This window comes from Podarcis filfolensis, assembly GCF_964270895.1.
Source record: "Podarcis filfolensis genome assembly, chromosome: 17".
Taxonomy (NCBI): domain Eukaryota; kingdom Metazoa; phylum Chordata; class Lepidosauria; order Squamata; family Lacertidae; genus Podarcis; species Podarcis filfolensis.
Window position 1 is genome coordinate 32,236,333 of NC_139621.1, and position 22,338 is coordinate 32,258,670.

At 43.4% G+C, this 22,338-nt stretch overlaps 1 protein-coding gene across 5 annotated transcripts in view; it reads right to left on the reverse strand.

Annotated features, from left to right (window-relative positions):
* The window catches only part of LOC310752522 (ephrin type-B receptor 5), a 158,235-nt gene that overhangs the window by 35,247 nt on the left and 100,650 nt on the right, over nt 1–22,338 (reverse strand). For all 5 annotated transcript variants that reach the window (XM_083593025.1, XM_083593023.1, XM_083593024.1 and 2 more), the window contains 2 exons: nt 3,891–4,046; nt 1,065–1,403 (listed from right to left, as the gene is read on the reverse strand). In XM_083593025.1, the coding sequence (XP_083449151.1) occupies nt 1,065–1,403; nt 3,891–4,046 (495 nt within the window). The remainder of the gene's footprint in view (nt 1–1,064; nt 1,404–3,890; nt 4,047–22,338) is intronic.

The following is a 22,338-nucleotide window of genomic DNA, read 5'->3' on the forward strand; positions in this document are numbered from 1 at the left end:
TGTTCTGCTTTCCCCTCAAAAACCCACTTTTCAATGCTGAACTGGAACAAACGGCAATTTGGGTTTCCTGCAGATTGCTGTTTGCTCCGATTCAGAACTAAGGAGCGAGTTTTTATGGAAGAAGCACTGGGACATCCCCTCCCCACAAAAAACCCCTGCTAGGACAGGGAGCTTTAAATAACAGACCTCTGCCTAGAAACAATGAGCAAAGATAAGTGTGTATGATTCCTAACTCCTGCCTCTTATGATATCTCCTCTCTGCCAGTACAAAGCATTTGCAAGATTTGGTATCTCTGCAATGAGGAGTCCAAGTCCACTTGGATTTGTGGGGTGGAGGAGAAAAAAGTGTGACGTAAGAAAAACCAAGAACAGTAAGAAGACAAGAGAAAGAGTTGCCGCGAGAGTGGGTGTAGTGTGATGCCTAAGAGACTGAGCTATGAATCTGAAAGCCCCAAGTTCGAATCTTACCTCTTCCATGAATTTATACTCTTAGGCAAGCCACCCTGTTCTTACATATCCTCAGCCTCCCCCATCTATTGTGAGGGGGATAATACCATATTGGCCTGAATATAAGCCTCACCTTTTTTTTCCAAATTCCAACCGTGAACAGTTAAAATGCGGCTTAAATTCGCGACCTTACAAAAATTGGCTTTTATGATATCGCTACTGAAACAGACATACGGTAAAATGGAACAGGTGTGAGTGACTGCGGAATTTAAAAGGAGCGGCTTATATCCAGGTACTGTCTTTTTCACTTTCCCCCCCATTAATGTTAAGGGTGCGGCTAATATTTGGGTGTGGCTTATATTCAGGCCAATATGGTAACACTGACTTATCTTATGGAGGTGTTGTAAGAATTACAGCTAGATAATGTATGGAAAGTCCTTTACGAATATGAAGTATGATGCTAATAATTTAGGGTGGTGTGAGACTCTAAAGGGCAAATACTGGCAATACACTTTGGTGTTTGAGTCATTACTTGAACAGAAACGCCAAACAAGACCAGGGAGACAAAACAGAGGTGGCAAAGCAAAGAATGGGGTTCCCCCAAAAGCACTCCTCACCTGACTGGCTGGTGCTAACATTGATGGCGGCGAATTGTGGAGCATCTGGGCTGAGCTCCGTCACGAGGTTGACCGCCTGGATCTCAAAGGTGTACTGCACGCGGGTCAGGAGGTTGGAGACTTGCACCCGGCTCTCTGTCAGCCCCACCTGACGTGGCTCAAACTGGACGCTGTCCCCGCAACGAACACAAGGCCCCGGGGAGCCTGTCGGGCACACCTTGCAGATGACGTTGAAGAAAACATCCTTTCGGCCACCCAAGTCCCTTGGGAGGCGCCAGGTCAGGAGGACGTTGGAACCAATGATCTCATAGCTGAGGTCACGAGGGGCAGATGGGGTGCCTGCAAGGAATGCAGAGAGTGAGACCCTGAGAACTGAGGAGAAACTCTCCCCCCTTAAAATAATGCAAAAAGGCAGCTGCGGTGTTTCAGAGGGTTCACAATGCACTTCAAGAAATAAAGGGGGAAGTCTTTACACTTCTTAATACGACAGTAGAACCTTGGTTGTCGAACGCTGTGGAAGTTGAACATTTCGGCTTTCGAACACCAACAACCTGGAAGTGAATGTTTCTGTTTTCGAACGCAACTCGTAAGTCGAACGGCTTCCGAGGCGCGTTTCTCCATTTTTTTCAATGGATTTTGCAAACTGGCAATTTCACCTCGGTTGTCGAACATTTTAGAAGTCGAACGGTCTTCCGGAATGGATTATTTGACAACCGAGGTTCCACTGTAATTGCTTAGGACAAAATTTTATGGTGCGTCTAGCCAAAGCAGACTCTCCACATGTGAGGATTTTATTTTATTTTATTTATTTTATTATTATTATTTGTTGTTGTTACTTTGTGGAGGGGTGTGTGCTAAAAATTGTGGGCCCTGGCCAGCAGCCTCCTGGCCATTTCAGACCAATACTACAACTATTCCTATAGAGAGATATGGGTGAAGATACACTTTTATTTCCACCAGAGCAGGAAAGGAAGGCTGGGGAATAGGGCTATGCTATACCGGTATTGAAATAACATTGTGATAAGTGTTTCAACATGGCAATATACCGGTGAACAAAAGGTGGAGATTTGACAAGTTCCCAGGGGACAGCTCAGCTGAACCAATACTTTACAGATAATTTGCAGATAATTTGCAGATAATTTGCAGGCACCTTGTCGCCAGCTTTGTTGGCTCTCTCCCTCCTTCCTCCTAACCGATAAGAAATAACAATAAGCCCTCATAGAAACCAGCAAACTCTTTCAGCTTCACCAGTATCTTTCCACTTAGAGCTCAGCTAATTTTGCAGAGCCTGCTAACAATCCAGGAGGAACCCCCCATGGCTAATAATCAAAGAGGCAAAGTAAACAAAGCAAAGTAAACAAGGAACTGGAAAGCACTTCTTTCTTCCCTCATACTCACCTCCACCAGTGGGGAAAAAGAGGGGGGGGGAGTTTTTATTTTCATTGTCTGGTGGTCTTTATGTTGTTGGTTCCCCCTAAATAGCTTTCCTCCATATTAAAAAGGGTTAATTTTTTTTTATTTAAAGGAGTATCTTTTTGCTTGCTTGCCCTCCCTCCCTCTGATAAAAAGGGAAAGATTGGTAGGATGAGGGCTTTGGAGGGGGTGCTTCTGGGGGGGGGGATGAAGGGGAGAAGATTTAGCTTGCTGCCTTATGCTGAAATGGAAGGTTGGGCACTATGTGAGAATGATGGGGAGGGTGTTTTTCGGTAAGCAGTGCAAGCATGTCTACTCACAAGCAAGCCTTATTGAATTCAATGAGGCTTACTCCCAGGAAAGTAGACGTTTAGTTGAACTCAATGGGACTTATGCATGCACAGGTTGTACTTAGGCCTCTGAGTGAGGAAGCAGATGCAAATTGACAAGTAAATCACTTAAACTACTCTTAAAGTGGTTGAAAATATATTAAACATTTTATATGGAAGTTTATTTAATATTTTTATTAAACCTACTCCTCCATTACACCACAGATATATATTGTGATATATCGATATAATGTCATGTTTAGCTAGTGATATATTGTGATGTTGAAAACCAGATATCGCCCAGCCCCACTGGGGAACATGGGTGACACTGATGGAGGAAGCGAAGAGCATTTTCCAATAGTGATGCCCAACCAGCAACTCGCCTTGGTGGTCTTTCATGGGTGGGTCGGCAGGTGGGGCAATGGAGAGAGATGACTTCCTAGAAATAGCCCTGGAACCAGATGAAATTAAGCAGGGGGCTGCATCTAGCATTTAGGCCGAAGGGTCCTCTAGTAGCCACAATAATGAAATGAAGCGAAATCTCCATGTAGCATATCCTTCTGGTTATTCAGAAGGAAAGGCTGTTTCCAATATAGCCTGAGTATCAGTTGCAATACATTCTGCCATGGACAGGCACCATGGCATTCAAAATGAAAAATCCTTCATGGATGATTCTGTGTCTCAAACATTGTCAGATACCTCCCTAAAAGAAGGCAGATAAACAGCAGTGTGGGGAGGGGCGAATCCCAGCAGCTTTCGGATAAGGAATCAGCTACTGTTCTCGGTCACACACAACTGCATCTTCTGTAAAAACCTTTCCCATGTCTGTGAAGGAGTGAGTGAGTCCCAAAGGATGTTCATTGAAATATAGCCCTGAATAGAATTGGACAGGAGCAAGGAAGGACTTGAGGCCATGGACAGATGGGAAAGGGGCACAGAGGAGCTAAGGGGAAGAAAGCCAGAACAGACCAAATGTGGGGCCAGGACAGAGGGATAATGCCCAGGAGCTAAAAGGAGGATTGCAGGAAGCAGGGGCCAATGGAAAGAAGGTTTAAAGCAAACCCACTTGCTCCCAGGTACTTACTGGTACAGGGGGTGTCGGAGGTGTCTGAAGACGAACGGTAGTATCGGGTCAGGCAAGCACATTCACTGGAGCCTGGTGTGGAAGAATAGCTGTGGGCAGGGCAGGGACTGCATGGTGCATCTCCCACTGATGCTTTGAAGGTGCCGACGGTGCAGGCTAAAGATTAAAAAAAGAGGGAGAAAAGGGGATTAAGCTATTAAACCTAAGCAGGTCAACAACCATCCTTCTGTTTCCCAGCCTACCAGCAAACAAAATTCACCTTATCAATGGATTGGTCACAGGGAGCCCAACTGAACCTCCAGCCTGTCAGTGTTCAACTGGTAGGTCACAGTTAATATATAAAGTCAAGGAAGCTATTAGAGGGAAGAAGACTTCCTTCCAAAAATGGAAGCCTTGTCGAGGCGAGGCAAACAAGGAAGAACAGAAATGCTGCTGAATAAATGCACATAGTCAATAAGGGATACCTTAATATTTATCTTAATATTACTTACTTAATATTATCATCTGTGCAGAGTGTACACCTGGGTTTCCAGCCCTTCACTATATATCCCTATTATAGGTAAAGGAACCCCTGACCATTAGGTCCAGTTGTGGCCGACCCTGGGGTTGCGGCGCTCATCTCGCTTTACTGGCCGAGGGAGCTGGCGTACAGCTTCCGGGTCATGTGGCCAGCATGACTAAGCCGCTTCTGGAGAACCAGAGCAGCGCACGGAAATGCCGTTTACCTTCCCGCTGGAGTGGTACCTATTTATCTACTTGCACTTTGACGTGCTTTCGAACTGCTAGGTGGGCAGGAATATCCCTATTATATTTGGTATTTAAATGTCTACATGGCCTCCTGACACAGCTGGCCTGTGTATGACTTGAACTCTGAAGTTCCTAGTTAGTTTTCTCTGTCGGAAAAAGCGGAAGCTGGAGTTTCTGTCAAACACACAATATCCTATTGTCTGCATAACCAAAGTTTGCTTTAACAGAGGATACAGTTTGAGAAAGAGAGACTCTCCTGGCTGCTCTTGTGAAGCTGATTGTGATGACTTTTTAAAAAGAGCTTTCTTTCCTTAGGTCAAGTACTGAGCTAAGGTGCATTTGCAGAGAAGCAATGTGAAGCTAGGCAATTGCCGTAAAACTAGTTTTTCAGCTATTTAAATAGTTTTGAAACACTTTCACTTCATCGTCCTATTAAAATGTAAAGATACCCATCAGCAGAATGTATTGTTCAGGCTTTTTGCTGAAGAACACATCTCCTCTTTATTTGAAAGCTAGTCTCCTCTGAGTTTATTGTTTGTTCCCAGCAAGCTCCCGTAGGTAATTTTAATATGTAACCTGAAAGCTGACTCATGTCTTCCAAACCAGGATATATATCTAAGCATTCCATGCCAGAAACATGGGGAGCTGTGGACTGTATTCCTCAGCAATGTAGCCCATAAGGCAAACACAGCTTTAACTAATCACCAGAAGTCTCTACCTGTATGCTTGCTTGTGCATATGTCTTCCCGTAAGTAGGGACACTGTTGCAAGTTCAGCAACCTGAAACAACCTACACCAGGGTTTCCCAAACGCCAGCTGTTGTTGGACTACAACTCTCATCATCCCTAGCTAACAGGATCAGTGGTCAAGGATGATGGGAACTATAGTCAATCAAAAGCTGGAGACCCAAGTTTGGGAAACCCTGTCCTACACTGAGAGAGCATCCCATTCCTTTCTGACAATAAGTATCCCATGGCACACCTATAATCCATTCACATCTGCATATGCTGTGCACATGCAGGATTGAACATCACCGTTTCCTAAAATAAGATGCAGGAAAAGATTATGCAATGTACAATATTTATCTAATGTGCAATAAATTCTCCCTCTAATAGTTGTGCCTTCCAAGGTAAGTCCATAATCCTTACTTCTGGATTCATTCTTCTGGTTTCTGGGAACAAGGTTCAAGCTGAATTTCTACCGATTTGTAAGTCCCACTGACTGTGATCAGTTGAGGTTAGTGCCTGTAAGACTGTACAGCCTAGAACTTAGATTTTGTGGGGCAGATTTCCCTTCATCACTATATGATGCTTTTTTGTTCTTAATTTTTTTTAAAATTAGTTTTTGCTAAATGCAATGTTTTAGGGTGAAAGGAAACCAAATCTAGCCATTCCTGAAAATCACCAATGGGACCAACATTCTGAAGTCCCCAGAATTCAAAAATATCAGTGGTAAATACATTAATTTTGCTGTCGGAAGCTGTCATTGATTTTGCTCAAGGGGATTCAGAATATGCATCAGAGTTCATAATCTCAGGCTGATTTACAGGCAGAAAAAACGGTTTTAACTTTGCAAGGTAAGACAAGGCTCTTCAATACCCCACACTTTTAAGATGGGGTTAATTTCCCAGTTGCCAAAACAAAGCCAGTTTTGCAAACGTTGCTTCAGGCGAAGACATCAAGCTTTCATCTTTTTTTTTTCTTAACTGCTGCATACGTTTTCTTTTTTTTTTTTCATAACGGGAACATGACTGAGGAGAAGGAGAAAAGACTGGAAGAACAGGAACGCAAAGGAAAACATTTTTCTAGAGTCAGCAGCTAGAAATGCTTCACAAATGCTGTGCCCTATTAAGGTGGCAATTTACAGCACAACCAAACAGCTGCCTCCCATGCGCCCAGATGGCACATCACGGAAGAGTCCCAGGACAATGATGTATAATTTTCTACAGAAGAGCATCACACACACACACACACACACACACACACACACACAGAGGCAGTGTTTACATGCCACACTAAAACACGGCTTAGCGCACATGTGAGCAGCCCATGGCCCAACTGGGTGCCCACCACCAATTAAATTCTCTGCCTGAGGGGAAGCCCAATTGTGATCGGAGTCACACCAGTGCAGTTTCCTCCCCATGGAAATCATGTTTCTCTCAGCCCACCAAACAGCTGGGAGGAAGGCATGTGGAGAGTAATACTCAAACAGCTGTTTTGCAGGCTGGGGAAAGTATGGATGTGATGGGGAGGGATGGGCATGGAGGGATGACTCTCCCTTGTGCCTCCCTCCCCATCACAATGGAGTCTGTATGTGTAGGAGTGTATGCTAGGGATAGGAGAAAAAGTCTGTTCAGTTCACATTTAAAGGTTTACTTATCAAATTTGCAATTTTCAAAACAATATGTGAAGTGAAGCACAGCTAGCCTTCAAAGTTCAATTTTCTCTGAATTTTGCAATGCAGTTCTCCAGCTAGGTAATGTGTAGAAAAATGCATATGCTACTCTAGAGTGTGCATATATACTGAAACAATGCATTGTATTAGGGAATATTGCTTTGGGGAAATGTGTATATTAGACAAAACTGCATCCCAAACTTTTTTTTTATTAGGAGACTTTCATACTAAAATACTGATGAATTTTCATGCCCACTTTAAACAACAATTTTGCTTTGTAAATTGGAAATGTGAAGAACTGAATATAAGATTGGCAATATGGTAATATTAGAGAAACCAAATTTACTCACCCTGGCATGTGTGTGCTATTGGCTCTGCCCATAGCTGGCTTTGGCCACTGGCATGAGTTGCTTCCCACCAACACATGTGGTTCTCCGTGGCAAAAAGGACATCTGGTTTAGCAGACATGCATGTGCGGGAACAAGCTACAATAAGCCTCAGGCTCTCCTCTGGTCAGGGGAAGTTCGGAAGTGTTTGCTTTGCTTTTGGTTACCCATGATTTTTTTGGATTGTCTACAGCAACAAACTGTCACTCACACTAACTATGATTAATTTCAGTTGAGTCAACTCCAAGACATGGCTTCTAAGGATGGCTTTGTGAAATTAGTCATAGTTAGTGTTAGCCACAATATTAGGCCCAGAAGAAACAGCGAATTGTGAATAACTAAAGCTGGTAGATGAAGAATGTCAGATAGTTGGGGACTTTCAACTGCTATTAAACTATTAAGTTGAATTGTCCATGAGTAGGATCTGTTTTTTTGAGCAGAATGGGTGTTACAGTTATAGACTGCTGTTGTCACAGAATATGTCTGCTAATGCAATGGACTGTTTTATCAGTTTAATTATGTTTTGAGTGGTGTTTTGCTGTACTATGGTTGCAAAGCTAATCCCATTTACCCAAGAGTAAGAACATTGGATTCTACAGGACTTACTTTTGAATAGACATAGTTAGGATTGAGCTGTGAGGCTTCTTAAGCCTAAACATGTTTACTTGGGAGTAAATACCACAGGACACAATAGGACTTGCTTCTGAGTAAACATGCCTAGGATTACATGGTAAATATTGCAGCCTTGATAAAACTGGTGGTGATGATGGTGGTGGTGGTGGTGGGGAACACTTGGAATGTTAAAATCCAGTAGACCAAGACTAAACAAACAGTACAATAAGGCCAACCTTAATTACCTCTTCATAGACATGAAAGTCAACAAACATTTCTAGAAGGTGGAACAGAATCAGCCAAGGGGTTAGGCCTCTCTAGGGAGTGTCAATCACTCAAGGGGAGGGGGCACATGATTTGCTTCCACAAGCTCTCAGACTTTGGAAACTTATAAATATCTAAAGACATCTGGGAGTGAAGCAGATTTTTCTCCCTGTGTTCTTAGGAAGTTCTTCCTAAGATGGAAGTTTCATATAGCCATAGCGTAAAGTTCCGAAGATTAGCAGAAAAAGTTCCGAAGATTAGACAGAAAAAGTCCATGTTTCCATGAATATTGGGGCCTTTTCTACAGATCTTGGCATGAGGAGAGAAGTAAGGGAGCAAGTGGTCCTTCAGTGATCACTAACTGACGGCTTTTTGACCTTAGATTCTTCGTGACCATTTTTACTGATCTCACTTCACTAAAGAGACAGGAAAGTAGGAAACAACTGTACTAGATTCAGCAATACCCTACCTGTGTCACTTGGCAGTGGGACATACAAATGTCTCCCTCCCTTTTCATACCATATGCCAAGCATGAAGAACCTGTGGTCCTCCATATGTTATTCAACTCCAGGTCCCATCAGCCCCAGCCAACATGAGCAGTGGTCATGATTGATGGGTGTTATGAGGTAAACATGTGGAATATGACAGGACATGTGTGGTTCCTCATTCCTGATATATGTGATAATGGATCCTCCACAACTTTTCTAAGGTTGGGGTCAGATTCATGTTATTTCAATGAGTTGCCCATGGTGGAGGCTCTCATCATCTTTGTGCCCATTGTTTGCATATTAAGTAGTGTTTCAAAAGCCTGTAATACCTATTTCATTAGAGACAAAAAGAATGGATACTCAGTGAGAATGAAAGCTCTATGAAACCTTCTTCAACTCTTGCCATCTGTCTCTGGTCTCCACAACCACATCTGGTATGAAAAGTTAGGATTTTTAGGTCCTTTTGGATGCTTGAGAATTTGATGTGAGCTGATCTGCCATTTCTGGATTTATAATGCTGATCAATTTCAGTGGCAATCCTAACTCCATTTACCTGAGAGTAAGCACCATTGAATTCAACAGGACTTTTGAGGAGACATGGTTAGGATTGTGCGGTTATGTTTTTCACATTTCCCAGATCTTCCAATGACGTTTCAATAGCAAACATAAGGATGGAAACATCTGAAAGCAGCATTAGACTGGAAACTGACTAATTTGCCGATCTGTAGTTACTTTCCAAAGCCAATTGATCCAAATATGGTGTCTATTACTGGACTGCCCACTGGAAGCAGCTGAAGTGAAAATCCTCCTTAATTGGGCCATTAGTGGCTGAATGAAACTTGTTAATATTAATCCAAATTTTTAAAATGTTATTTCAATAGCGGCATACTGAATGAGGTCAAGAATAAGCCATGCAGCAGCAACAGAGCAATATATTTATTAGAACTAACCAACTCACAAGCTGTATTTTGAGTTTCCCAGAAGCTAGCTAATTTGCTGCTTTTAATTGTTTCTTATAAAAGCATTATGCTACTGGAGGTCGGGAGGTCTTCAGAATTCTACACAAGGGCTGCCCATAAAAGGGCAGCTCTGCTGGGAAAAGTGACTCTATGAATCAGGCCTCTCCAATTTGGTGTTTTGAAGTACAACTCTCATCAGCACCAACCTGCATGGCCAATGATCAAGGATGAGGTCAAAACACCTGGAGGGCACCTGGTTAGAGAAGGCTGCTAAAATAAGTACTCAGTAAGTGCTATTCATTCTTGCTGATTCCAGTTTTGTTTCACACACATTTTTCCCCCCATTAGTGCTAGACTGGAATTATATAATTGTCTGGATTCAGGAAGCAAGTCAATCTACTGGTCAAAATTTAAGTGAACCATTTGTTACTTGGCAACCTGGAGACTCCACCTGTATGTTTAAATTCACCACAGCTTTCTCCCATTTATTTTCCCCCTGGTTCTTATATCCACACATTTCACATTTCACCCGCTGAAGTCAGCAGGACTCTCTGTGAATAGGGGCAAAGACTCTGGAACTCTGGCTAATGACAAACGGATAGCTATAAGGGGGAATTTTGGGGTGACAACTCCATTTGACAGTTTGTATTGTAGACTTTCCCAGCAGACATAATCAGAGATGTTGCCCCCTTCTCCATACACACTTTTTGTGCATGTGTGCTTCTGTACCCCCATGATTCACCCATGAAAATGGCAGGAGAGAACAGAATGCCAGGATACTGCCCCAAATTACATCCCACTATTTTCCAGGTTAACAGGGTTGCAAACAGATTTTTTTTCAGAAAACAACTAAACCAGGAATGAGCACTGCAGTTCCACTAGATTTCCAGAAGTGACATTTATGCCATGCGGAAGATCACATAAAATACAAAAAATTATCAGGTAAGGGAACAGCAAGAAAATGGGAAAGTTTTCTTGAGAAACATTAAACATCAACATTATCATTTAGGATTCCCTGAATCCTTTGACTGTTTGAATTTAAATTTGCAATGTAAAACTTAATAAAAAAGATTTGACAAATAAGAAAACCGGAAAGTGCTGTCAGAATGTAGCCCAAATCAGATTTCTCTCCCACACATGCATACCTGCAATATATGTGTTTCAGACCCCGACCCTATTAATGAAGGGGAGACCTGAACTCCAAAAAAACCCCCACAAACTCCCTGAGAGCCATTAAGGTATTTTGTAAAGTCATTTGACTCTCATCATGCAGTGCTCCAGACAATACCATAGTGAGAGAGACCACTTTGAAAGATCCAAGATGGCCCAACTCTGACCAATATTGTTCTCAAAACAAACTACCAGCCATACGTGCATTTGCATATTATAAACATATTCCAAAAGTGAGAGGTAATATTAAAATGTGAGATCTCTATTTATTGCAACCTGAGAACACTTCTGATAGGAATGTGAGGCACCAGATAAAATTGTGAGCAGATTGCCAGTTGGCCACCCCTGATTTAAATAATACGTAGGCTTGATTCTACATTGATTTGACAACCATGAAAAAGAAGAAAACCCTTTGGCAACTATGCCAATAATTCCAGGTAGGGTTCTAGGTAGCTGCAAGCCCTAAAAACCAGTATTGCCCAAACTTAGGTCTCCAGCTGTTTTTGGACTACAACTCCCATCATCCCTAGCTAGCAGGATCAGTGGCCAGGGATGATGGGAATTGTAGTCTGAAAACAGCTGGAGACCCAAGTTTGGGAAACATGGTCTTAAACCGATGAGAGCGCAAGAGGCAACTTATATCTGAAGATATAGATACACATCTATTTTAGTAAGCGTAGAATGGATGAAGAAGTACTGTGCTGGTGCATCCTTCCTGAAGCTCAGAAAACAGGCCGTGATGGTAAGGAAGGAGGTGGTAGAGGTAGCAATGATGTTGCATGTGATAATGCAAAATGGCAAGGAAAAAGCAGCTGCCTTTCCCTCTAGGCACTCCTAAACAGATGAAGAACGGTGTTTGAGATGAAAGCACGGCTCTGCTCTCCATACGCCACCCCATGTGACGTTTGCAGGAGAGTAATCGCCTCTGTGGACAAAAATCTAAACACACACACACACACACACACACACACATAAAACTGCATCCACCAGAACTTAATATGCATGCCTGGGCTTGTTTTCATTGCAGCTGTGATTCCCCTTCAAGGACTTACAAGTGGGCAGAGTACAGTTCCCACCCAGCTCCTGGCATAGCAAGCCAGACAAAGGATTGCTGTATAGAATTCCACTTCTACCCTCAGGTCCTCCCGCCGCCCATAGTCTTGCAGACAAATAAATGAGCAGACTATCTTTCATCCTCAATGCATCGTCTGAGACTTCTCTTCGCCTGCCTACATCATGCAAGAAACTCTCTCTTGTCTAGAGGAGCCGCCCACCTCTCCTGCCTCCCGACATTCCACAGGTAAGGGATCTGTATGATGCTGTTGCTTTGGGTCTCCTAAGGGAAGAGGAACTAGCCTCCTCCTCTCTTCCAGGGGAAGAAAAATCCACATCTAGGCTTGCCACCTGGAGATCATTTGCATTTAAACATACGAGGGGAGGCAGCTGAGGCTCCTTCTGGCTGTTTGGGAGCTGCGGCTGCTTCACCCCATGCAGCATCAGCAAATTTAAAAGCTTGAGCTTTGAGCATCGCTCCTGGAGGCTAGTGGGCAAAATGAATCCACACAGCCTTTCCGTATGTATCTGTGGGCCACAACTTGCCAAAGTTAAAGGGGGGGGGCTCAGCAGAATTTTCACTGCACCCCAAAGCTACAGGGGGGAAAACATACATTATGCAAACATGCACAAGTGTGCTTAACTGGCATGGTCGTTGCAGGTCTCAGAATCTAGTTTTTCCAGGCCCATAATTAGGACTACCTTGGACCCCGCTTTTTCTACCTGTGGTTCAAAGGTCTGTTTCCTAACCCTTCCCAGTTAAGGCTCCAGCTGACCTTTAAACAACACCAGCCTTTCAATGACCAGATTAGAATGGCTTTGCCCTGTGTTGGTATAAACAAGTTTTACAAGTTTTTACCTTGCATTTTCTTCTCATTGTCCCGAGTACACCGGGCAGAAGGCAGCTAACAAATGCTTAAACTGATAATAAATGAAAAATAGCGCTTGTTTTATATCATTTTACTTAAGGCCGGTGTGCATGTGGCGGTGTTTTCAAGTTGCCGGCCCAAATACTTTCTGCTCTGAATGGCACTACACATGAGAAAGACCTGCATCAATGTGCTGCACTTGGGGTGATTGGCTGATGGAAGTAACTCTGCCCTCCAGCCTGGCTTGTTTTTTCTTTCCTCCAATTTTCAGATGCAGTTCTCAACATCTAATGAAGACTAGTGGGAATGAGGGAAAGTAGGGCAAATTCATATGCCTGCTAGCTCTAAGTATGGTTATGTTTGGAAGGGAGTGGGAGAATCTAGTAAGAGCAGCTTAGAGTAGGCAGAAGGAGGTGGGAGAATGAGAAGGGCTCTGGATAGCAACAAGGGAAGACCCAGTTGTAAGAAACACAGGGATGCCTCCAAAAATGTCAGCCCCATCTGAAGTTCACCCTCCTCTCTAATCCAGTGCACAGAACAACTTATCTGGCATTCGACTGAAGTACTTCTCCACCCACATCAGTGACTGACAGCCAATAAGGAGGACTGGGGCAGGGGATGGAGAAATAAATAGCATATGGATGGAGCAAGCTTGTTTTCTGCTTCTCGGGAAGGTAGGACCCAAACCAGTGACTGAAAGTTGCAAGGGAGGAGATTCCGATTGAACATCAGGAACTTTCTGATGGTAAAAGCTGTTCAAAAGTGGAATGGACTCCCTTGGAAAGTGGCGGACTCTCCTTCCTGGGAGGTTTTTAAGCAGAGGTTGGATGGCCATCTGTCATGGATGCTTTAGCTGAGATTTCTGCATTAAAGGGGGTTGGATTTGATGACCCTCAAGGTCCCTTCCAACTCTACAAGCCTATGATTCTATAATTACCGTATATGAGGATACAAGTAATTCTCATTGTAGAAAAAGGAAAGAAGGAAATGAGCACATACGAAGTGCCTGCTGGATCAAGTCAATCAATGGCTCATCTCATTCAGCATCCTTAGTGTGACCCACCAGATGCCTGGGGAAACATGGAACTGCTGTTTACAGTGGCAGCCCTGGGTTGATTATGATGTCCAGTTTTGCCCAGAGGAAACAGAAAGAGTGCATGTCCTTAGTGTATCTAGGGACTGGAGGCTACTTCAGTCATTATTCAAACTGCAAACTTTAGGCAATTAATTAACTAGATTAATTAAGACACTTTTGATAAATAAAAAAGTTGCTCCCAGTTCATTTGTTTTTAGTAAAAGTCTACATAAAGCCTTTAATACAAAGTCTGCTAGAAATATACACAACTGACAACCTCTGATAGGTGTACGCTCCACATTCTCTATCATGGGGAGACTGTGTGATAAGCTGGCATCTTCAATGACAGATCAACAAAAAATGAAAGTAGTATGCTCTTTTTTTCAGAGTGATTAATTTTTTTTAAAAAATGTAACCTTTATGCAGATCTAATTGATTAAAACATACAATTAATCAGTTAAGGTTTTTAATTGAGTGACAGCCATAGAAAATACATGTATAGCATTTGGAAAAACAAGGATTTTCTCTCCGTGTCTTCAAGTCCATGCCTCAGTGCAAACTTGTGTATATCTGTTTGTATATAATTTTTTCTTATTGCCCATCACTCAAGGTTGTTTCAGGGGAAGTGGTTCATAGTTACCTTTGGCTAACTATGGGTTGTATCTACAAAGTCACTGCGTGAGTGGATTGATTTCTGCTAGCACAATGGAATTTCATCTCCCTTGCCTCCCCTTGTGCCTTCCTCAATTTCTCTGGGTGTCCCCTGACCCCTTTGGGGCACAGCGAGGAGGGGAGAGAGAGGTAGTTCCATTGTGGAAGCTGTTACACTCATGCAATTACTAATTTAATGTTGCTTTTGATAAAACTCAGTATATGCAGCAGTTCCTCAACTCATCATGGAAGAAACCTCCCTCTCAGTTAATTGGGCCTTTGTAATTCTTGTCTCTTTCTCTCCTACACAGAAATATTCCCAAATGCAGAGCTTCAAAGGAAAGCTGTAGGGCAACATTAAGAATACAGGAGCGTGAGGCAGAAAATGCTGACTCGTGGGAGAAATCTAGTGCTGGGTTTTCTGGAGCAGGCCCACAAAACAAATGGGGTGAAAATGGACACTAAGAGTGGGGAATTTGTGTGGCCAGAAGAATACCTCACCCAAGCTAGACCCATATGTTCTGAGGCATCCACCATAGCTTGGTATCAACATTTTTCACCAGCCCTCCACATCACCATGAGTCTTTGAATAGGCACATAAAGTGGGATGTAGCACTCCCAGGGATGCTAGGAAGCTGCCATGCATGCTCCAGGGCATCTGATGTGACTGTGGATGTGGTGAAAACACCAAGCCCAACCTCAGAGGATACCACCACCTCATACACCCCCAAAACACTGGTACAGCCAACAGTCCATGAAAACACTGAACCATAGCGGATTTTCTGTTGTCAAACAGGTCTGAAATAATCAGGATTCTCCAAGGATTTTCCCCCGCTGCATTTAAACCACCCCCCCCCACAAAAAAGAGAAATCCATTGGGTGGAAACCCATATTTCTGTTGCTCCTGCTAGCTAGACAAGAAGCAAAATAGCAAAATAAAATCATAGTGCATGTAAAGCCGATTTGCAGAGATTAAATGTGTTTCACAGATGTTCAAGCCTCCTCCACCTTCCTAATGAAAAGATAATTGGAGAGAAATCACCGTGACCTAAAATTTCGAGCAACTTACGTTTTTCATCTCCCACCTCGGTCAAAGAAGGCCAGATTGACAGCACCGGAGGCAGAAGGTCTCTCCACAGAGGCCGTGGACCAAAAGGAAAGAAGTACAGCTGCCCTGAAATACCCCTTACCTCACAGAACCAACCCTTTGGGCCTAAACATTTAAGGGACAACACCAGAGGGCGGAAAAGAAAGAGGAAGCTGACACTTAAATAATGCACCCATGCTTAAAATTGCTGGCACAGGGACAGTTAAACCCTGGGTTTAAAAATGCATTCTCTACACTGGGTCCCTACAGCTTCTGGGCATAATTCAAAAATGATAGCGGTGGCTTTTAAAGTACTAAAGAGCTTAATCTCTATGTGCTGCAAAGGCCCCCTTCTCCCCTGCGCTCCACCAAGCTGATTCAGACAGAAGCCTCACTTATTCCAGCTGCATGCCAAGCACATGCCACAAAGGAAGTCACTGCAACATCCTTGGTGGTGGCCCATAACTGAAGGTCTCCCTTCTCTCAGCCCAGAATTACTGTGTGCCATTTCATTTGGGAAATGAAAGGAATCTGTTATTTCTTTATTTAAAATGCAAGTTACTAGCCCTTATGACCAGGTGTGGGAAATCTTAGGCCCTCCAGATGTTGCTCAACTACAACTCCATCACCCCTGGCTATTGGCCATGCTTGCTGGGGCTGGTGGGAGTTGTAGTTCAGTGACAACTCGAAGGCCAAAAGTGCCCCACGCTTGCCTTACGGTAACAAGGAAATGCATGAAGGTTTGTGGACAATGCCAGGTGGGATCTCCGAAGTTGCTAAGCAAAATATCCAGTAGTCAAAGGGTGGGGGCACAGTGGAGGGCCATTTCCTTCTTGACCAGCTTGTGAACGTCCAAATCCATCTGGATGTCTCTCGCTGGAAACAGAACGGTGGACAAGATGGACCTGGGTCTGATCCATCAAGACATGTTTTTGAGCTCTTAGTACAGCGAAACAGATGCCTCACTGTAGCACTGACCACTGGAAAAGCACAAAGCTAGGCAGAAGTACAAGCTGAGCCCTTGCAAAGTTGAGGCTGGAGCTGCATTTCCTCAGGGGGCATGGAGAGCTGCCTCTTCCCATTAAGTCAAGGCTGGCTAGAGCTTCCCTTCTGGTCTGTCTGGGTCTCTCCCTGCCCGCTTCTTCGTTGCTTGGCATGGTGTCAGGCTGCCAGTACAGTTCAGCTGGGCACAGCTCATGCCTGTACCCAGAGACAATGACCCACTTTCCTTTACTCTTCGTCTACTGTGTGCCTGCCAATCAGGAGGAGGGGAGGAGCAATGTGGGTTGGACAGGAAGAGGATAAAACCATAACAAAAGATGCTGTGTGATGGGGAGGAAGGGGGTGGCAACTGTGGACTGATGGGGAAAGGAAGGGGACAGGGGAGAATGGCAGAATGGCACAGCTAGAGGGAGGGAGTAGGAAGCTGAGAGAGAAGGGGGAAAATATGGGTGGAGGTACAGTATGGGGTTTGATTTGCCAGACCAACTAGCAGTCCTCTGTTGCCTATGATTGGCATTCTACTAACCTGTGTTTGGAGAAATAGGAATCCCGATTGACTGGCTGGATTCTTAACATATACTTAAGTGGAAATCCAAGACTGATTCCCTTCTAACAACTGGTTGCAAGAGCCGGCAGCCGGCACAAGCACAAGTGGTGGTTAGAGTGGCTGCCGCTGACATTTTCCTGAAATTCACTGAAAGCGAAATTTGAGAGCAAATGTGGGAGCTCCTCCTTGGATAAAATATTAAGGGAATTCTGAGGGAAACCAAAGGGTTTCACATGTCCCCAGGTTGTCACCCGGTTTTGCCGAAAGCAACATTCGAAACAAATCTGGAGAGTCTTTTTCGCCCAGCCAAAAAGTCTGAGAAATTTTAGGTGAAACCAAAAAGTGCTTGATAAATTTCCTGCAGCATGATGGGATGGAGGGTCCACATATCTTCAGGCTGCCAGGAGGGATTTTCGCTATAGGGAAATTCAAAGTGAATCTGGACATTCTTCTTCAGGGTGATGAATTTCAAGGAAAACAAAATTAGTTTTGACAAGTCTTCTTGAATTTTCTGGCAGGGTGGGGGGTGTCCAGACATCCCGGTGGTGCTGATGGAAATAAACTCAGAAGAGAATCTTCATTTTGAGTGCCAGTGTCTGCTGAGGCGATTATAAACAGAGTCAATGTGGGAATTTGTGTAGACACAGTAAAGGAATGTGCTACCTGGACAGTGGCTAGGGGCACTGCCAGTCTGATGCTATTTTACAGGTGGCAAACTCAGGTTGTGTAACTGAAGTGAATTTGGTGCTCTTACACAAGAAGCCAGCAATGACCCAGATGTTTTGTAAATGGAAAGTGACATGGAAATGCACTGGAACATGTGAGATAACAATTGCTTGATGTAGTGTCAAATGAAAAACAAACAGAATGGATGCTCAAAAAAGCAGCTGATGCCATATAAACTCCCCATAAATGAACAAAATCGGGGTGAATGCTCAATAAACAGGTTGTCTGGAAGTGTTTTATGGCCGTTTGTCTGATTTCCTTCCTTCCAAGTTTTTCTTCTTCTGATTTTTCAAAACGTAACATAAACATTTTCTCTCTTTGCTATGGATCTGTCTCATCATATGCTTCTGCAATGAACGCCCTCCCACCCTTGAAAACTGCACAGAAGGCGGCCTGAGGGGCAGAGAAAGGAGGGAGAGAACAGAGAAGTGCTGGATAGGATTTAATGGCCTTAATCAAAAACTTTCTCCCCATCCTCCAATCAGCTTCCTGCGGCTATGATATTATTAGACAGAATGCAAGGAATAGCGTGATTAGGAAGCTATCCCACCACATATGTCACTGGGAGAGGGCAAATGGGAGAGGAGGATGAAGGCCCCTCCATCAGCTAAGCACAATATGGGTGGGATTTAAAATGCTCCCTTTGGAATTGGGAATCTGATAGGAAGGCAAGGAAACAGGACAGCACCAAGTCCTGTACATTCCAGTCACCCCAAGGTCCTAGCTGTGCAGACAGGCAGACTGAGCGGCCTACCATAGGCTGCAACTCTATTCACACTTACCTGGGAGTAAGCCCCACTGGAAAAAGTGGGACTTATCTCTGAATAAACCTGCACTGAATTGTATTGCACACACAGTACTGCAAGGCAACACGTGAAAGGAGCAGGGAAGCTGTAGGATTGTGGGATAGGGATGGCAAAGGATGAAAACTAGAATGGATAAGTGCAGGTTACTGCTCCCTGAAAGCTGAAACAAAGCAGACTGAGATATTCAGTGAAACTTAAGGGATGGGATAAAGGGGATAGGAATGAAAAGCTGAGTGGTTGATCTAGAGCAATTTTTTTTACAAGATTTGGTATATCTCTGGGCTTGTGGTTCTCAAACAGCACTGCCTCTCCATACTATACGGCAAACTGCTTCTGGACAAGAAGGAAGTTTCAAAAGAAGACGGGAAGGTCTGAATTTGGAAAAGAAACATCTCACTTGGGCAAGCATAAATTGGTTCTCTGGACACCAGGCCTGTGAAAGAGCACCACCAGACACACAAGCCTATGCATATTTCCCCCTCAGAAAATGAAAATGAAATAAAACTACAAATGGATTTGTAGCCTATCCTTCCCATATCCTTGGAATCCAACAAATGGCCTGGGGAATAAAATTATGCTGTTCTGAGGCCCAGTTCTTGCTGAAGTGGCGAGCCTTTGAGTGGGCTCCGCTTCTTCAGTCAGAAAGACTTGAGGGGACTTCCAGGCTAAAGCTCTGTGGTGCAACTGAAAACATCCCTCTTGCACAATGAAGAGAAGGCAGAATGGCAAATGTGCTTCTGCACCACACCTTATATAGTGATGACGGTGATGATATTTATTTAATTTGCATACCGCCCTATATCGGCAGGTCTCAGGGAGGCTGCAACATTAAATCACAATATCAAAACACAAAATACATAATTAAAATAAAAACTAAAACAACCCGATAAAAAAAAACCCACAACACATTTTAAAAAGGCATTGGATGTCAATCAGTCAAAGGCCTTGGTAAAGAGGAACGTTTTTGCCTGGTGCCTAAAGGTGTATAATGAAGACGCCATCAGTATTACTATCTCATAATGATCTGTACACCCTGCAGCAGCATGGTAAGACTGGGTGGGGTTTACTGAACGGGGAATTATGCTTGCTCCTGAACTGCTTCCTTAAAGGGTTTCCTCTTTGCCCCCCCCCAATATTACCTTCTTTCTTTAACAGCATTAGAGCTTATGCACTCTTAGTCTCAACCCTCCTCCCTACACACACATGTCACTGTACACATCCAAACACTGCCTCAACAAAAGAAAAGGGAAATAACAGGAAGGCAGTGCTAAACACGGTGGGCTACTGTCCCACTCTTTGCAAAATAGTTGGATGTTCTGTGGATTGGTGGAAAGGCAGAAACACAAAATGGCAACGATTGGAGAGACAGAGAAAACACAAAACAGCAATGACTGAATGAGGACGGCATCTGGCTGCCCCATAAAAAGCAAATGAACGAAGCATCGCAATTCCAGAGTTAACACCCCACCTGGAAGCACCCTGACTGAAAGCTCCTTCCCAGCAAAAGGAGAAGAAAAATCCCTGCAGATAGAAAGCAAGGATGTCAAGAAGAAAGGTCCCACTCTGGCCTTCCCCTCCCCACCATGTTCATTATTCACTGGAAACTTTTCACTGTCAGAGAGCATTCAATAATGTGAGCACCTGCCTCCAGTCTGGAGGGACGTAACCCAGACAGAATTTTGCCACTTCAGCAAGCACAAGTCCACTGGCAAAGTCAGAAGTTGAAAATGCCATTTGCACACTGTCTGAACTTTGTAAAGATGGGAAAGCAGCAAAGTTAAAAAAACAAAAAACACCTTGCCTGATGCAGCAGACTGCTGGTGGCAGTCATAGTAACCTTCACAGCAGACAGCACAGTCGGTGATACTGAAAGGAAGCTCCAGGAAAGTAAGGGAAACACCTCGTGAACATGGCCTGAAAAGTACTAAATAGTAACAGGCTGTAACAGAGGCTTGCAAATGAAATAAAAATAGCTGTCTTGGTCATTTAAGGAGAAGCACAGACTTCAATTGTATCTAAGAACAGCACCTGTTTTCTTGTGAATACCCTCTTGGATCATATATTTTCATGTAATACTGGAGTTTACTTGCAAGTTACAACTAGTTTTGCTTATAAACACTGATAATGCTATATAAATAACAGTAACAATAAGTTTCACAACCTTATTTAGAAACTGGATATTACAATTGTGCTTGCTTTTACTGAATTTTGAAAATATGAAAACATTGGTATTTTGGAAACAACGCATGTTTGTTTTTTAATGCAGTTTTATGGAATCTGCAAGTGAAATAGGAACATCAGAGCTAAAAAGAAATCTGCATTTTTTAAAAAGTACCTCCCCATTCTGCTGGGAAAGTTCTAGATTCCATTCCCTCACAAGGTAAGAATCATGATTACTCAGGCCAGGGTTTGTTTGTTTTTATAATAGTGGTGCCTCTCTGGGTATAACCTGGCTATTAGACAAAACTACTATTTAGGGATGAACTAGGCATTATACAAGTCATTTTGGGTAGCAACGCTGAAATTGATTCCCCCCCACTCCCTCCATATGACAAGATCAACTTGCCTCATGTCAAGTTATGGCAGAAGAGCAACAAACTCAATGTGGGGTTGCTGTTTTGTTGTTGTTTTTTGTAGCAGCCCCTGTTCCAGATAATGGGGATTTCTGCCTTTTAGCTTTGGTGCCTTTGCTTAACAACAATACAAACCACCCCAAACCCCTCTGCATCTAGTAAACCAACAGCAGCACCCACACATTAGGAAGAAAGGTGTAGGAGAATCCCTCCCTGATGTGCTCGTTTATTGCATGTAAGAAAGTTATCTATATCTATCATCTATCTATCTATCTATCTATCATCTATCTATCTATCTATCTATCTATCATCATCTATCTATCTATCATCCATCCATCTATGTGGAGGAGCATTCAATAACATGACCATCATGCACACATACCTTATATTCTGAAGTGGAAAAGACTACATCACCTAAGACTACCAGCTCATTCATCATACTGTATAGACCAGCTCTCAACAGAACTTCAGTTCTCGAGAGCAGAAATGCTAATGCCCCAAATCTCTTGAGAACCAGGATTCTGAGAAACCACAGAGCGTTCAGAGCCTTTGTGCTTGAAGAAGGAGTAACTGTTGAAACACGGTGTACATGTGTGCATTGATTAAATCGCAATACAAAAGGAGATCCTGATGCATGGTCATGTGCTCACATCAACATTCCCCTTTCTGCTGTGATTTAATCAATGGGCTCATGTTCCGGTGGTAACTTAAAAAAAAAAAGGGGGGGGGAAGACATGGACTGAAAACTGCATATATCTAGCAGTTTAACCAAGTCCAGAAACCAACAACAGAAGAACAGTGGTTGCTATTGCATCAGTGCTACTCCAGCCAGGGGCAGGGGCGCGTGTTAGGAAAGAACCTAAAATTCTCTGAGAAACTGTGATGGGGAGAGTTTTGTAAGGTTTTATTCAATGCTACTGTACACCAAGGGAATCCTGTTTTTAGCACCTGGAAGCACCTTTTCAGTTTTTGTGCAACTACAGAATTTCTCTGCGGCATTTCTCTATGAAGAGGTGCAATCTTCTTTGGAAGTCAAAAT